The sequence below is a fragment of the Tetranychus urticae genome, chromosome 3 (assembly GCF_039701765.1).
Source record: "Tetranychus urticae isolate SD_2017Ah chromosome 3, NJAU_TeUrti_SD_1.0, whole genome shotgun sequence".
Classification (NCBI taxonomy): Eukaryota; Metazoa; Arthropoda; class Arachnida; order Trombidiformes; family Tetranychidae; genus Tetranychus; species Tetranychus urticae.
In genome coordinates, this window is record NC_142960.1 from 22263691 (window position 1) to 22281063 (window position 17373).

The 17373-nt window shown below is 33.1% G+C and overlaps 4 protein-coding genes across 9 annotated transcripts; all 4 read right to left on the bottom strand.

Moving 5' to 3' along the window:
• Positions 1–120: 120 nt before the first annotated feature.
• Positions 121–3649, bottom strand: LOC107365263 (innexin inx2). Of its 2 annotated transcripts, XM_015932743.3 has the most exons (4): positions 3591–3649; positions 3404–3492; positions 1736–2220; positions 121–1236 (listed from the first exon to the last, which is right to left on the bottom strand). In XM_015932743.3, the coding sequence occupies exons 3-4, from the start codon at positions 2153–2155 to the stop codon at positions 511–513; spliced, it is 1146 nt and encodes a 381-aa protein (XP_015788229.2). In that variant the 5' UTR covers positions 2156–2220; positions 3404–3492; positions 3591–3649; the 3' UTR covers positions 121–510. The 2 variants fall into 2 exon arrangements, with proteins under 2 accessions (XP_015788229.2, XP_025017217.2); XM_025161449.2 differs by having other exon boundaries at positions 3404–3649.
• A 546-nt stretch (positions 3650–4195) lies between these two features.
• LOC149093616 (helicase ARIP4-like) lies at positions 4196–7442 on the bottom strand. 3 transcript variants are annotated; one of them, XM_089268581.1, is made up of 5 exons: positions 6288–7442; positions 5722–6208; positions 5503–5656; positions 4694–4927; positions 4196–4606 (listed from the first exon to the last, which is right to left on the bottom strand). In XM_089268581.1, exons 1-5 carry the CDS (start codon positions 6325–6327, stop codon positions 4499–4501), a joined length of 1023 nt encoding a protein of 340 aa, XP_089124707.1. In that variant the 5' UTR covers positions 6328–7442; the 3' UTR covers positions 4196–4498. The 3 variants fall into 3 exon arrangements, with proteins under 3 accessions (XP_089124707.1, XP_089124706.1, XP_089124705.1); XM_089268580.1 differs by having other exon boundaries at positions 5509–5656; positions 7078–7291; XM_089268579.1 differs by having other exon boundaries at positions 7078–7291.
• A 399-nt stretch (positions 7443–7841) lies between these two features.
• On the bottom strand, positions 7842–13984 carry LOC107365205 (helicase ARIP4). 2 transcript variants are annotated; one of them, XM_015932680.3, is made up of 7 exons: positions 11981–13960; positions 11410–11902; positions 11170–11344; positions 10969–11100; positions 10692–10893; positions 8731–10526; positions 7842–8641 (listed from the first exon to the last, which is right to left on the bottom strand). In XM_015932680.3, exons 1-7 carry the CDS (start codon positions 13650–13652, stop codon positions 8549–8551), a joined length of 4563 nt encoding a protein of 1520 aa, XP_015788166.2. In that variant the 5' UTR covers positions 13653–13960; the 3' UTR covers positions 7842–8548. The 2 variants fall into 2 exon arrangements, with proteins under 2 accessions (XP_015788166.2, XP_015788165.2); XM_015932679.3 differs by having other exon boundaries at positions 8731–10893; positions 11981–13984.
• A 184-nt stretch (positions 13985–14168) lies between these two features.
• Positions 14169–16893, bottom strand: LOC107365206 (uncharacterized). Of its 2 annotated transcripts, XR_016199446.1 has the most exons (3): positions 15766–16893; positions 14724–15689; positions 14169–14643 (listed from the first exon to the last, which is right to left on the bottom strand). XR_016199446.1 is itself a non-coding variant. In XM_015932681.3 (2 exons), exons 1-2 carry the CDS (start codon positions 16766–16768, stop codon positions 15031–15033), a joined length of 1662 nt encoding a protein of 553 aa, XP_015788167.2. In that variant the 5' UTR covers positions 16769–16893; the 3' UTR covers positions 14677–15030. The 2 variants fall into 2 exon arrangements, 1 of the variants encoding a protein (XP_015788167.2); XM_015932681.3 differs by lacking the exon at positions 14169–14643 and having other exon boundaries at positions 14677–15689.
• Positions 16894–17373: the final 480 nt, after the last annotated feature.

Below are 17373 nucleotides of genomic sequence, written 5' to 3' on the forward strand. Positions count from 1 at the left end.
CCTTGAGCTTCTTCGGATCAAATGTAATTACAAATTAATCTTCTACCAGTTTATAATGTTGACTGCTTTTTGCGGCAATAAATCTGAAGAAATATCTTTCAAGTCAATGAATAACAAAAGTTGTCTTGTCTTAATGTTTGTTTATTATGAGTTAAAATGAATTACAATTCACAATTTCTGGTACAACTATTGCTAATCTGATATTGAGTAAAAGATTCTTTGATTATAAGTGTGCATGGATAGTGTAAATTGATGACATTTAATTTCAATAAAAATGGGTAAAACATGAGAATTGTTTTGTCATGCTTGTGAAAACCATGTGCATCAAGAAGATTTTAGAGTGAATCTTGAAAAGGTTTGATTGATTAAAAATATATAATTACCATCACCAGATTATGCGTCAACAAAAGGCTGTGAATAAATTTGTATAATTAATAAGTTATTAAATGACGATATTATGGTGATTGTCATGATTGTCTGCAGTCATTTTAGTCTTTATCGGCTCTTAATTTAGATTGATGATTCTGATAGCTTTTTAGCTTTAGGGGCTTCAGCGGCTTCATATGCTTCTTCATCCAATTGTAGAGCAAATAATTCTAGAACTTCGCCTAAATGTGATTGTTCAATGTTTTGTCCAATCAAATAGAGCAGGAACCAGTCACCATAGGAAAGCGATTCAATCAGGGTTACATGGGTCTGTGCACTGGCTCGACGACCGAGATACTGAAGTAATTTCTGTCTAAATGGTGGATAGATGAATGAAACAAGTCTATGAATAACAGATAGACAAGAAGCAAAGGTTAAAAATATGAACCATATCCACAGGAAAAGATAAATTTTTTCATTGATAATGTTCAATGGAAGCAGGCAAAAGTTATCGTAAATTTGGATATCACCAGAAGAACCATAAACACGGAAAGTACATTTGGTCATTTTGGGAAACACTTTGGTCATTGGATTTATGTCTTCAATGTCTCCAGAATAGGCCATCACTAAGTAACCATAATCGAGAAAATAGCCACCCAAAAAGGTATCCGTGATAACAATTTCAATAATCACATGAAACAAATTGAATATCTCACAGAATAAAAATTTGAGGGCATAATGATTAAGGTGCCCTTTGCGATCTCTCAGAAAATTAACCAGAAAATGAGAGTTTTGTTTCTTTTCAGTCTCATCGATTAGCGCTCGATTAAGGTTTGTTATCAATTTCGCAACTATTCCATTTTCCCAATTCTGAAAGTAAAGAAACAAAAAAGGCAATTAAATGAATGAAATATTGTATAATCAAGCAGAAATCTTAAAATGGATAAAAAATATATGAAAACTTATCCAATATGAATATCGTTGCACAGCTCTTTTTTTATTGCTTTGCTTTGAACTGAAATATCAAATGTTTTTCTCACTTTTTGGAACTAAACCATGAATGATTGGTAAGATCAACTGACCATATCCGAAAAGATGTGGACAACTGGGTGAAAAAAGTCTGTCTTACTGATCTGAATATTTTCACTCATCCGATGAAAATAAATTTTGAATAATTTGCTTTGTTGTCGTTTTTAACGGCAAAACATAAGGAACTTTGATATGGATCAAGTCTTTGATTGATTCCTATCTGATACAAATTAATCCTTCTTTGTTTTGTTTATTTTTTTCAATGGTTCAACTTTAACCGTTCAAGTCTAACTATTGTTCTGATAACAATTTGGATTTTCTAATTAAAATGTTAACTTACCTTCCAAATAATCCGTGTGCAGTAAAAAGCTAGAGCTTGAAGAAACAAAACCCACCAAACCCATTGGTAATATTTGTGAACCAGCAAATCTGTTGCATCGGTTGGTGTTTTCTCGATACCTGGTAAAGCCACCTCGGTTCCTGGTACTTTGGTTAAAGCTTGTGGTATGGTAAAGGTTCCTTCGATCCAACAATAATTGTTAATGATGGCTGGATTTACGAATCTTTCACTTTTAACACAGGTGATTGGATCACCGAAAAACTGGGTACATGTAACCACAATACTGGCCACAAGTAACATATTTGTTGTCCATCGGTAATGCAATTTGAAAATTGTATTGTCAATTGTTGTCGGTTTAATTTTACCAAGGTACCTCAACTTGGTACCAAGTAAACCAATCAAAGCTCCAGTGGCGACCATGATGTTGACTTAATTTAACACTTTGTCTTTTTATCTTTTATGATTCTTTCAGGATAATTGGTAATCTGTTGCGTTGGTGAGAAACACAAATGGAACCATTAATATTGTGAACGGAAATGTTTAACCATACTCATGCCTCTGAACCACTGAAAATGATTAACCAAAAACTATTTTGCAATTCACAAAGATAATCAATTATAGTTCAAATTACCAATGAAACATGATCAATGGCTAACAATTTCATGTATTATTTTTTTTCTCAAAACATTGGTGAAATAGACTCAGTTAAGTGTCTGATTAACAATCTAAAGATATTTATTTGATTGTAATAACAACTTATTTCCAACTGAATATTTCTTATCAGTCTAGTCAATATAATTGTTCAATTATCACCATTTAAATCAACCTCTTGAATAGTTGTAACTTGTAACAACAGTTATTAACAAAAGTAAGCAAGGAAACTGTGTTTTAATTGATCAATTATAAAATAAAAATCAATGAATGACTTGATTTTCATCTTCCAACCTAATTTTTTGCAGACATTTTTCAAAACTGTGAGATTTTGAGGTGAAATGTTTAAATTTATCAGCAACATGTTATAAATTGTAACAATAGCAATAAAGTTTTGCAATAAAACTCAACCCAATACATTGTAATGTAATGTTGTTGAACAAATTGAGGTTCAAGATGATTATTGATGCTGATTAAGAGGAAACAGAATGAATAAAAAGTACATTGGAAATGATAATCAATAAGAGCAGCTATAAATCTAATCAAGAGCAAAGTTCAACAATCAAGCAACATTTACCTAAATATTGTCTCAATTAATTGTCAAGACTCAGGTTAGGTTTGAATCAAACTGTTTAATGATAATAATAACTTAACCTAGAAGGTAAAAAGGTAACAACTTGTCTTAAAACATAAATAAGAGCATTAAACCATTTTCCGTAATAATTGAACTTTTAAATTTTTCATTATTAGTCTCATGTGAAGTGATCAAAGCTTCATACATTTAGACGAATAGTAACTTAATTTTTAATAAAGGCTGTAAATTTTGACTGAGTTTATCCGTTATGAGTTAACTAGATTGTTAAAGTTTAAAATGTTTCCGTTTTCACATACAGTTGCAATAGTCTTTGCTTGTGATGTCTAGATTAATCAGTCAAAATTAGGAGTTCTTTGGAATAATAATTTATGTTAATCTGATTGATTGTTGAAAGAAAGTTGCAATTTTAAGAAAATTCTTACCTTGGTTTATCTCTGTAACTTAATCCAATGATCAAAAAAGCTTTTGAATTCTTTATGATTAGTCCATAATTTGTGGATAACTTTAATCACTTACATGTTAAATTTAATTAGGTTGAATGGTTAGATTAAAAGAAGTTTATTAATAATAGTTGGATTAAAATCTGTTAGATTACTATTTGGTAAATACCTGTTAATATAAGAAATGATTAATCCATGTGATTGTTAAGAGCAGCCTTGATCACAAAATGAATCTAAGTGATTATAACAGGTAAGATGCTAATAGTGATTAATGAAAAATCAATAGGTGTGGCTAATTATGATCAAAGTAAACAATCACGTGGATAAACTGGCAAGTTGTGACAATTTTTACAATACAAATGCTAACTATGTTAAATGTTAAATAGAAAACTAACTTTTTACTTTTGGCAGTTCCATTGAAATTTTACTTCTCAAAATACAAAGATATTTAAAATTTATCATGTTTTATTCAATGTATTAGCATATTCGAAGACTTTCTTTGGTAAATATGATCAGATCATTTTAGATTGTTTTTTATTCTGAATTACTGCTCCTAGGGGCCATACAGCTCTAGTATAAACTCAGAATGTTTGCTGTCATCGTAAGCCAGACTGATCGCACGTGCTATTATCATTTACCAGAAATTATCGGAACTATGTTACCATTAAAGGTTTTGGAATATGCTAATAATTTACTTGAAGCTATCCTTATTTCAATTTGATAGTTAGATTTATTATGTGAATATGAAAGATGTTATTAAATTGTAGGAGACGGTTTGATTCAAATAATTGTTTGTTTATGGTTTGTATAAATTTTTCTGAACAAATTGAAACGTTGTCCATAATACATGAATCTTGGGGAATAGAAAAGAAGGAGTTTAGCTTTTTGTTTATAGTTTGACACATGATAATAATTTGTAGTGAATTTCTTGTGTAGATGAAAAGGAAAAAGAAGATAAATATGAGTAATAATTATAGAAATCAAAATAAAGCAACAAACCAATAGAGAGGTAATTTGAAGAAAATGATTGAACAGAAAAAAAGTGATGCACAAAGGGTTTGGGAAATATTTAAACATTCAAATCAAGCAAATATCATCCAAGTCATCGAGGCAGATCAGTTCAGATTTACTTGAAGATGTTGATGGCATACTGAGCGAAGATGATGGAGATGCATGATTTTGGCTCTGTTGGAATTGTAAAAAAAGAAAATTAATTTTAAATGTAAACTCTTTTAAATTTATAGAAATGAATTTCTGACATTAGACATTTACCTGAGAAATCATATTACTGAGCAATGGTGTTGATTCTGGAGGCATGCTTTGACTATCAAAAAGAGCTGAACGCTTCCATTCACGGGCATTGAAAGGAGTGTGCATTCTTGATCTCACGGGAGGTGGCACAATGCCAGCTGAAGGATACAAAGAGGATCGTCCAAGTGCGGGTTTACCGGGAATAGTTGGAACAGTTGGTACATTGCCAAGAAAATTAAGAGCAGATATCATAACCTGTGCGGAGAAATTTTGGTACAGATTAGGAAAATCCTTTTTTCTCAGGAACCATATGACCTGAAGGCTTGAAATTTCTAGGAAATGATTAAGAAGCATAGACCTCTGGTCAATATAAATTTCAGAAAAATCGGTCAATTATTTAGTAAGCAATCAACATGAGTTCAGGGTGTTTGAAATCAGCAGTGCAAAAGATTTTTTTTCTCAATAATGAAAAGTGCTCTAGAGCTGGAAGAACTTTCTATTCCGATAGTTCCAAAGTCATGTAACCCTCCCGCTGTCCCCGAACTTCGCCCTATCGAAACCTTCTGGAGTCACCTCAAGAAAAAAGTATATTCTGATGGTTTTTCAGCTAAAAACACTGAAGAATTGATCAAAAGAATTAAGAATTGTTTAAAAAAATTCGATAAACCATATTTCCGCAGCCTCATGAAAAACATGAAAGAAAAAGTTAATCTTGCCTCTGAGGGTGGATTAAATTATTTGAGAGTAAAGTGCTGATTTCAAGCTTTCATATGATACAAAGAAATATAAATTATTCCTAACAATTAATTGTCAAATTCAATAAACTTAACTTGTACCAAAATTTCTCCGCACAGGTTAGGATTCTTAGGAGCAACACCAGCACTTTGAGTCATTGCTTGCTTTTGTCGGAAATAAATTGCTTCCGCTAACTTTTTCTCGTATTGAGATAATTTGCTTTCCTCGTGATCTAAAAGAAGACATCGCCTGAGAAGAGGATAAACGAGAACAATTAATACTTGTAATTAGACATCGATTATTAAATAAAATACCTTTGCACAAAACCTCGGATAAGTTTATGTAACATGGCAACACGTTGTTCCATTACTCTTTTATCTCCAGGTGTACTATGAGCACGTTGACCATTAAAAATCGCGTTGCCAAACTTACAACGAAATTCCTTTCTAGTACCAAGAAAATTAGGCCTAACGAAGTCAACCATGCACCAATATTCAATGGGTTTTTTCTGAAACGGGTGACCAGTTAATACAATACGTCTACGAGTACGTATATTTTTTAAAGCTTGCGAGGTAGCGGCATCTTTAAGACGATGTCCTTCATCACAAACGACAAGATCTGGTCCAGGATCGACCAGAGCTGCTTTAAGCACACACATAATATGATCATAAGTTTCTTTTGGTAGACCTTCTGTTTCTTCCGTTTTCACTTTCTTTCCTTTTGCTGTTTTACCATCAGTGGTCAATAATCGGTACATTTCGTAACCAATCAGAAGGACTCCACCAGATTTTCTCCATGCAACTGTATGATAAGCAATGAAAGAGAAACAAAATTAGATTATGATGTTTTTCAACAGAAAAGTGACTGTAAATTTTACTACCGAATTTCTTTGGCTCTAGAAGATAATGTTTTACAATCATTTAACATAAATACATCGAATTGGCGAAGTTTCATCTCTGATGAATTGGGCCACAAGCCAGCAACTGCTTGAGAAGGTAACCACATATCAAATTGACTCATCCAATTTTGAAGAGTATTGATGGGGACAATGCAAAGAACATATTTTGATTGAGTATGAGTTAGATAAACATCAATGAAAGAGATCAACTGCAAAGTTTTACCCAACCCCATACTGTGAGCTAGGATACATCCTAATCCCGCAGAAGTTAGATGCTTCCAGAAACATTCTACAATATTATCATACAGAAAACGGATTCCTCCAATTTGGTGAGGTTTAACGGCTCTGCTCAGTTGAGGAGCCAAATAAATAGGCTCTTCATTTTTATTGTGACCAACATTAACCAAAACTCGACCTTGTTCATCTGGTTGATTAAATCTATCATCAGTATGAGCACCATCGTTATTGGTATCGATGAACTCAACACCACCTCTATAACCTGATTTGCACAGAGCAATCAGTTCATCGTCACTAGTTAAAACCTTCACATCATCTTGACTATTTTGTAGCAAATACTTTTTGTTTTGTTGTTTCATTAAAGCAACACGTTCTTCCACTCTTCTTAAACGTTCGGCTTCTTCTTGTTGAGCTTCAAGAGTAATTTCATTGACATCACCACCCGAAAGCATTTTCCTGATATTTTCTCTCATCATATTTCGCTTAGCCTTTTTACCAGTCTTAGCAGTTTTGCCTTTTCGCTTTAAACCCTTACCTTTTCGCTTTATTTTATCCATATATTTCAATTTCATGGTCAATAAAGGCATCAAATAACCAGCCGAAGACATGGTGAAAACTTGGTTGGACGCTTATTAGAGATGAAAAATTATATTATATCCACTGATTGGGTTTACAATGGTTGTAAACGTAATTTTGTATGAAAAAAGATCAGCTTGATTAACCGAGAGAGAGTAAATTACACACAAATTAGCCCGATACAGGGCATAATAGGGATTAACTTGGGACAATATTTAAATTTGTTTTGTTCACTGATTCAATCTTGAGTTCATTAAATGTTTAATTGAAATTGTTGATACACTAAATAAATTTTCTGCAAGATGTTTTAGCGTCTAGATTGACGATTGAAATGATTCTGTGTAAGGAAGGATTGATTGATTGATCATAATTTACTCTTTTTAATTTGATAGCAATTGAATTATCTCTAATACCAAGGAAACCTTCAGCTTATTCGGATCAGTTAGCAATAGACTTTGATCATGTTGTGAACGATCAATAGGTGTGGATAATTATGATCAACGTAAACAATCAATTGATTAAGTTTGTGACAATTGTTACCATACAAATGCTAAGCAGAAAGCTAATTTTTCATTTCTAAGCGATATTTCAATGAATTCGGCAGTTCCATTGAAATTTATTACGTTATATTCAATTTACTTTACTTGAAGCTATCCTTATTTTAATTTAATAGTTAGATTTATTATGTGAATATGAAAGATGTTATTAAATTGTAGGAGACGGTTTGATTCAAATAATTGTTTGTTTATGGTTTGTATAAATTTTTCTGAACAAATTGAAACGTTGTCCATAATACATGAATCTTGGGGAATAGAAAAGAAGGAGTTTAGCTTTTTGTTTATAGTTTGACACATGATAATAATTTGTAGTGAATTTCTTGTGTAGATGAAAAGGAAAAAGAAGATAAATATGAGTAATAATTATAGAAATCAAAATAAAGCAACAAACCAATAGAGAGGTAATTTGAAGAAAATGATTGAACAGAAAAAAAGTGATGCACAAAGGGTTTGGGAAATATTTAAACATTCAAATCAAGCAAATACTTTAGTCGTTCTAATTTATATTATACAGTGATTAATTAGATGGCCTAGGAAAAGGGAAGCTAATGCAGGTGGTGGATGGGGAAAAAATATGACGACGATTGTAAGCAAAAAATTTGAACGAAATGAAACGAAATAATGAGTGGACGAATGTACAGTAATAGCCAGGCAAACATGAATTGTATATCATGCTAACTTGATTTAGTGATGTAAATATCAATAGATAGCAAATCACTGATTGGTTAGTTACTATTTCTCGTAAACTAATGAAAGAAAGAGAAATATTGATGTGCAAATTTTCAAAGTGAAAATGACACTTATGCTTATGAGTAATTTGTCGAGATATTGAAATAATTCAACTGCAAAATTATCCAATAAATGTCCAATAAATTAATCATCGTCATCGAGGCAGATCAGTTCAGGTTGACTTGAAGATGTTGATGGCATACTGAGCGAAGATGATGGAGATGCATGATTTTGGCTCTGTTGGAATTATAAAAAAAAGAAAATTAATTTTAAATGTAAACTCTTTTAAATGGAAATTAAATGAATTTCTGACATTAGACATTTACCTGAGAAATCATATTACTGAGCAATGGTGTTGATTCTGGAGGCATGCTTTGACTACCAAAAAGGGCTGAACACTTAGCTTCGTCAATTTTCAGTGAAAACATACGACCCTCATGTGTACGAAGGTAAACTTCATTTTGAGGACTTCGAATCATGAAAATTTCCATTCCTTTAGTTATTTTGACTACTTCGCGATTAGATGCGCTTGCTGGAATAATAAAGTCACGCGGGTTGATAAAGGCTTTCACTATATAGCCCATACGAGAGAGTTGCTCGACGAAAGCTCCTGGAGGTAAATTGTTATACTGATTAATAATGCTATTGCGGCTCAAAATATTTGGAACCCTTGGTTGGTTAAATGAATTATTTGAAGAGTTTGGTAAGTTAAAGTTTGGGTGACCAGTCGGATAGTTGTTCCATCCATGGGCATTGAAAGGAGTGTGCATTCTTGATCTCACGGGAGGCGGCACAATGCCAACTGAAGGATACAAGGAGGGTCGTCCAAGTGCGGGTTTACCGGGAATAGTTGGAACAGTTGGTACATTGGCAAGGAAATTAGGATTAGCTATCATAGGATTTTTAGGAGCAGGACCAGCACTTTGAGTCATTGCTTGCTTTTGTCTGAAATAAATTGCTTCCGCTAACTTTTTCTCGTATTGAGATAATTTGCTTTCCTTGTGATCCAAAAGAAGAGATTCGTGTTCAAATGGGGGTTTTGACAGGCATTGGTTCATATTTTTACAAATATAACTGATAATGTCATCTTCGTAAGCGTCACACTCTTCTTTTGAGTATGACTTCACTTCTGATAGATTTATATCATCAAGATCCTCAATAAGAGAATCAATTTCACGCTTAGTGAAATTTGTTTCTGGATTAAGCTCGTCCACAACTCGATGAGAAACTTCTTGCTTAGTTATTTGTCGATCGTAGATTCTTTTCTCCAATGATTCATCACAAATCAATCGATAAATGAAACATTCTTTCTGTTGGCCATAACGATAAATACGACATGCGGCTTGAGCATCATGACATGGATTCCATGAAGCGTCAAATACGATTATTCTATTGGCTCCAATCAAATTGATACCAAGACAACCAGCTCTAGTGGACAGAAGGAAGAGATGAACAGAACTATTTTTGTTGAAAGAATTTATTAATTTCTCTCTTTCGTTAGCACTTGTCGATCCATCAATTCTAAAATAATTGTTTCCTTTGGACCATTTTTCAGTTCTACTGCCTGTTTGATTTTCAGCTTTAGGAACATTACGTTGAGATAAAAATTTCTCAATGATATCCAAGGTGAATAGAGAATGGCTAAACACCAAAAGACGATCGCCTTTCTTGATTGTTTGCTCGACAATCTCGAAAAAGAGCAACATTTTTAAACCATTTTGCAATAAACCCGGTTTATAATTGGCAACGATAGGCTCTGCCCAAGTATAGTCCATCATTCGGTTAGGATAAGATCCGGGTGTTGCAAAAGGTGGGTTAGTCGTTGTAGATGGAGTCGGTACATCAATAATATTTTTGTACTCTGCAAATGGATTTACCGTAGGATTGTTTGGTGCTAAATTCCAATTATACTGAATATTCGAATGAGTTGGTTGGCGTGTGCTACTGCTAGGTCTATTCAAATTGTAAACATCGTCTTCCAAGTCCAAAATCGGTTGATTCGAAGGCTTAGAATTAGTTGAGTTAGGATGATTTGATGGATTGTGATAAGAGCTGGCTTGATGATTGTAAGATGAATTAGAGGCAAGATAAGAATCAAAGTTGTTACCGTGATTAACGTTATCTGAGTTGAATAAGTTGAAATATGAAGAATTGTTAACATTAGAATTTGTCTGATGATATAAGTCATTGTGACCTGAATTATGGTTTTGATATTGAGATGATTGTTGATTCACGAACGTTCTCTCTTGGTTGTTAGTTGAATAATCAGAAGATGGATTTAGCATACCGTCTAATTGTTGACCGTTAGAGAAAGAAACACTGTAACCATTACCATTTTGATCAAACGAATTATTTGGAGCATTGTTAGAGTTTAAGTTTCTCGTTTGGTTTAAGTCTTTCTTTGGTACAAACAAATCTTCATCTTCGATATCACTGAGTGTAACAGTTGTTGATTTTTTCCCACGTTTACCATTTTTTGCGTTTGAACTCTAATTGATTGAAAATAAATTATTAAAAATTGATGCTAAATCAAAATATTATATAAAATGAAAAATTTTTGTTACCTTATCGTTAGAACCTTTCTTTTTACCAGCTTTTTTATCTGCTTTTGTTTTTTCTCCAAGATCGATATCAAGATCATCGAAATTTTGACCTTCCTTTACAATTTTATATAATATATCTGGATGGTTCCAAATCTGAGAAATAAAACCAAAATTTACGTGATAAATAAAATGGAAGACAACTTCTTGATTAAGGTAACTTACCTTACAAAATACTGAAAACAACATTATTGGATTGAGTCGGTGAGAATTAGCAAGATCTTTCTTTATCCTATCGAGAAAAGCTAACATCAATTTCTTTTGAATCGGAGTCATACGAACGAGAATAACATGTTCATGTTTTCTAGGTAGTGATTTGGTAAGAATTGAGTGACTTCGCCTGAGAAGAGGATAAAAGAGAACAATTAGTAATTGTAATTAAACATTGATTACTAAATAACATACCTTTGCACAAAACCTCGAAGAAGTTTATGTAATACATGAGCACGTTGTTTCATTACTCTTTTATCTTCAGGTGTACTATCAGCACATTGACCGTTACTAATCGGCCTTTCAAACATATTACAAAATTCCTGTTTGGTACCAAGAAAATTAGGTCTAACGAAGTCAACCATGCACCAATATTCAATGAGATTGTTTTGCAACGGGTAACCAGTTAATACAACACGTCTACGAGTTCGTATATTTTTTAAAGCTTGCGAGGTAGCGGCATTACAATTTTTAATACGATGTCCTTCATCACAAACGACAAGATCTGGTCCAGGATCGACCAGAGCTGCTTTAAGCTCAGACATAAGATGATCATAAGTTTCTTTTGGTAGACCTTCTGTTTCTTTCGTTTTCACTTTCTTTCCTTTTGCTGTTTTACCATCAGTGGTCAATAATCGGTACATTTCGTAACCAATCAGAAGGACTCCACCAGATTTTCTCCATGCAACTATAATAAGCAATAAAAGAGAAAACAAAATTAGATTATGTTTTTTTAAACAAAAGTGTGACTAAAAATTTTACTTACGAATTTCTTTGGCTCTAGAAGATAATGTTTTACAATCATTTAACATAAATACATCGAATTGGCGAAATTTCATCTCTGATGAATTGGGCCGAAAGGCAGCAACTTTTTGAGAAGGTAACCACATATCAAATTCACTCATCCAATTTTGAAGAGTATTGATGGGGACAATGCAAAGGACATATTTTGATTGAGTATGAGTTAGATAAACATCAATGAAAGAGATCAACTGCAAAGTTTTACCCAACCCCATACTGTGAGCTAGGATACATCCTAATCCCTCAGAAGTTTTATGCTTCCTTAAACATTCTACAATATTATCATACAGAAAACGGATTCCTCCAATTTGGTGAGGTTTAACGGCTCTGCTCAGTTGAGGAGCCAAATAAATAGGTTCCTCGTTTTTATTGTGACCAACATTAACCAAAACTCGACCTTGTTCATCTGGTTGATTAAATCTATCATCAGTATGAGCACCATCGTTATTGGTATCGATGAACTCAACATCACCGGCACTTCTTCTTTTTCTTTCCTTTTTAATTCTATTATTTGAAGAGAGCTGATCGTCGTCACCCGAAAATTCATCATCCGATGCAATCTCAATAATGTCTGCATCTGAATCATTTTTGAAATCATAACCTGAGTTGCACGGAGCAATCAGTTCATCGTCACTACTTAAAACCATCACATCTTCTTGACTATTTTGTAGCAAATACTTTTGGTTTTGTTGTTTCATTAAAGCAGCACGTTCTTCCACTCTTCTTAAACGTTCGGCTTCCTCTTGTTGAGCTTTAAGAGTAATTTCATTGACATCGCCATCTGAAATTATTTTCTTAATATTTTTTCTCATCATATATCGTTTAGCCTTTTTACCATCCTTAGCAGTTTTGCCTTTTCGCTTTAAACCCTTGCCTTTAAGTTTATCAGCAGTGTTAGAAGTCCCACTTTCTTTGATTCGACCTTTATTCAATCTATTGGAGCTTTTCCGAACAGCTTCACTACGCTTATTGTTTTTAGTTGAATCTGCAAGTTGATTGTTATCGACATCGATAGATTTCATGGAGATTTCATTAAGCTCGGAATCATTTACATTTTTATCATCCTTAAACCTTCCATTTTCATTTTTAGATTCTTCTTGATCGTCCTCATCTGAATTTTCTTCATCTTCTGACTCTTTGTCTTCATCATCACTGTTACTACCATCATCGTTATCCTCAGTGTCCTCATGGTCCTCTTGGTCTTCATCATCATCCTCGCAGTCGGTTACGATTTCATCTTCAGAAATGTTAGATCTGCTTTTGTCTCCGAAAGGAAGTGGAGATTCTATGGGTAAATCGAATAGACTGGGAGAACATTCATTCCCATTTGAGTTAAATTCAGTTCCCGGCTCAATACCACAATTATCAGAGTAACCTCCAGAGGATCCAAAGACTCTTAAGTCACCATCATCTAAGGGTTTGTCCAGCAATTGGTCTAATAAAGGATTACTTTTTGATTTTGGGTTGGTTCTTGAAACTGATGGTGATAAACATTGAGTTGCCTCTTCTAATATACGTTCCAAGCTGGATAGATGTGAAGAAAAATCTCGGTTATTGGTGTCTTTTGGGTTTGTTCCATTGAATAAATCTGTTGGCCCCGGTAATTTAACATCTGTTAACTCTGGTGTGAAATCCATGGTTTACCAAAAGGTTTGGTGGAAATTGAAATCATCACAATGACAGCAACAATAAAGAAACAAAGTGTAACTGAAACATAGTTATTATTAGATCACTTACAAACAACCCTAATACCAGAAAAACATTCTGAAAGAATAGAGAGATTCTGAAAAACTTTGGTGGACAGAAATTGAATACACTTGACCAAATTTAATCCGTAAAGAGAAGAATAGTAAATTCAACTTTCGAAGTATAGTTTAATTAACACTTAATTGGAAAGAGCAGAAGATACAAAAAGCAAATATAAAACAAAATGATTAAAGAGAAAGAGAGAGGCAGAGAGGGAGAAAGAGAAGAAAGAAAAGAAAGTAAATACTAAAGAGCCAATCAGGTTGACAAAAGGGTGCAACTTTTAATCAAAGCGGAAAATATAAATCAGAAGGTTTTACCACAATTTACTTTAATCTGGTGAAATCACTTGAAACTGAAAAAAGAGAATCACCAAAGAAATCAAGAATTTCTTTACACTGAACTGATCATAAATGCAAACAATTTTTATTTCAAATTACATGAGTTCAAATTTCACTTTAATCATCGAAAGGCTGTCAGATGTTCTCAATGTTATGCGGAAATTAATAATTATAATGAATTAGAATCAAATTTAATCAATTTATTATCATTAAGATCATTTAATTACTTTCTTACTCAATTTCTTGCGTTTTTGGGGAAATTCAAAGTACAAGAATGAAAAGTTACCCTTTTAAAGGCAAGCTAATGTCATAATATTGTTTATTTTCATTTCAAAATGTGTACTTTGGGTGTTTGTTCAAAATGGATGATGATCAATACTCTAGAAAAATCAGATGCCTATGAAATTAATTGGTTTACGTTGATTCATGAGATGTTTGAATTATTCTAGAAGTGCATTAAGAATAGGATTTGTAACATAAATGTTTTATGATCCAATAGTTCAGAGCATTCAATCTGTGTTTACCAATCAGTTTACAGTACCTTTAACATTAAAAAGAAACGATTCAGATAACATTTAGTGTGTAATAATAGAATTTATCAAATTTTCTTCTTTTATTTACCTTTTTCTTTATACAAAGACATTTGACTTCGTCACAGGTTTACTTAGACAAAAGAGAAAAAGTAAAATCAACATTCACATGAAGTATTAATTAGCTAAATTTGTTTATATTTTGCTGATTTAATTTTTTCTTTTCCTTAAACTTTATCTCGACATGGCTGTGTTTCAGCAACTAAATAAAGTAAGGAACAAATTGGAAAGTCGTAGAAAGGACTGAAAAACGGGAACTCATTGTTGATAGAATAGAATCTTTATAAATAGAATTAACTTGGTGAAGAGTTAATATTATCATAAATCAGGTCCACCAATCAAAGGTAATCAAAACTTATGGAGTCACCAGAATTTGATGTACTGTCACTACCAGAGTCATCATGATCGCCATCTTCATCATCCATGAAAGACGATCCAACAGAAGAACCAGAGTAAGCAGACGATCCACTATCAATAGTGATAGGAGAAGGATAATAATCTTCTTCATCATAATTTGAATAATCATTTAATGCTTCTATACTTGAATCACTTCGGTCATCAATATCATAAGTTTCACTTTCACTAAGACTTTCGTCCTCATCCTCATCTTCATCATCAATATCATCCGGATCTTCACTATCGTCCAAATCATCATCGTCCTCGTCATCGTCTTCATCTTCATCCTCGTAATCCTCCTCGTCGTCTTCATCAAGCGAGTGACCATTTTCAGCTAAATAACCGAGAAATCCTTGAAAGAACTCATCAAAATTTGAGTCATCATGCTCGATATTTGAAGATTCTGAGGTTGACAAGCTAGACTCCGACCTGTTGCCGAAAATACCGTAGGCAGGAAATGGTGGAAAAGTATCAAAGCCGGGGCGCCGATTAGAGGATGAATCACTGTGAGAAATAGAATCCGAAGAATTCTCAATCTCTCCAAAACCATTCCAGGCACTTAAATTTGATAAAAAAAGGCGTCGACCTGGAAAACGAGTATCTATTCAAGATAAAAAATGAAGTAAGAGGAAAACGTTAATAAGAAAGAAATATGAAAAAGTAAAGATAACACTTACCGTCATTTCTTGAAAATCGTTCAGTTGAAGTGGGCCTATCTGCGACCACATCAGCTCGTCTTTTTTGAGACTCATCGTCCATAGTGCTCACAACTTTTTCAATCACATTTTCCAAAATATTTTGGGGTGCAGTATCTAAAATAGTCTTTCTGCAAATAGGACAGCGATGAGATTTGCTACGCCATTGTTCAATACAAAATAAGCAAAATATGTGTGAACAAGCCAGGGCAACGGGTTTGATATACAACTCATGACAAATAGAACACATCAATTCGTTCTCAAAAAGGTCTTCTAACTTATTATTTTGAATATTTTGTTCCATAGGAGAGCTATTTATAACATTATTGCTAATGGAGCTAGTATTGACACCAGAACAAGAGGCACCTTCATTGATTTTCAAGTCTTTTGATGAACTAGGTAACAAAGTTGTGATTTTTTTAGTCTCATCATTTGCTGCAGGTTTCACAGATTCCAATAAGCTAGATTGATCAGACGACGGTTCAACTTTAGCTTTTGATTTCTTGTTTCTCTTTTTACCCGTGGCACCAGATGACAAAGACGGAGCAGATGAAGATGTAATTGATGAAGATGATATGTTTATAGTTGAATTGGATGACGAGGCTTCAGGTTGTGATGTTGGAATTTTATTAATTAAATCACAAGCGGTATTTTCCTTCATTTCATCATTTTCTTTTTTTAACCGTAAAAATTCTTTCTCCATATCTTTCAATTTTTTCTCTTCATCTTGACGCTTTTTCTCCTCTCTTTTGGCTCTTTTCTCGCATAATCTTAACTGCCTCTTCTTAACGGACAACATATTCTTTAATTTGGTCATCTCGTTGGACATCAGATTACACCTCATCTCTTGAAGTTTTAACTTTTTCTTTAACCTTTCTGCATTGTTTTTGCTGCGATGATGGTTTTGTTGTAGCTGTTGTTGGTTGAGTGATTGGTCCAAACTATTATTTTGGTTTTGCTGGTTTTTGACACTGGATTTGGACATTTTTAAGCCAGACTGAGCACTTTAATGGTTAAAACAATAAAGCACTTGATACAAAGATAAATAACAAAAAATGTGAACTAATTAGTCAATTAGCCCAGTTGATAACATTGGTTGTTGGTAATCGAATTCACGAGTGGTGCAATCTCCAGGAGAATTGAAGAAAAGCGGAAGAAGATGTCGCCATCTGATGGATAAACGAAAAATAAACGATTAAAACTTGAGAAAATAAAACTTATTTAATCCAGTCTCTTTAATCCAATTTAATTGTGTTCAACATTTCAGACATTTTCTTTATTCTTGCTTTTCAACAGGTCAAAAGCTTTTCAGAACTTTCAACAATAAACAGTTTAAGCTTATTAAATCAAAGGTTGCATTTTAAGCCTGATTATTATGCTTATTTAGGCAGGAAATGAGTTGACAGATGGAGCTAGTTGCCTGGTTTCGTATTTTATGTATTTTTGATCAAATTAACATTAATTAGTCATTTGTTGATTGGGATATTTAAACGTTTTGTATGCTCAGTAATCATGAAACTTTATTTTAATTTTGTGCTCTAGATCAATCAGTGGCTGCATGAAGTTTCAATATTTTACAAAGAAAGGGAA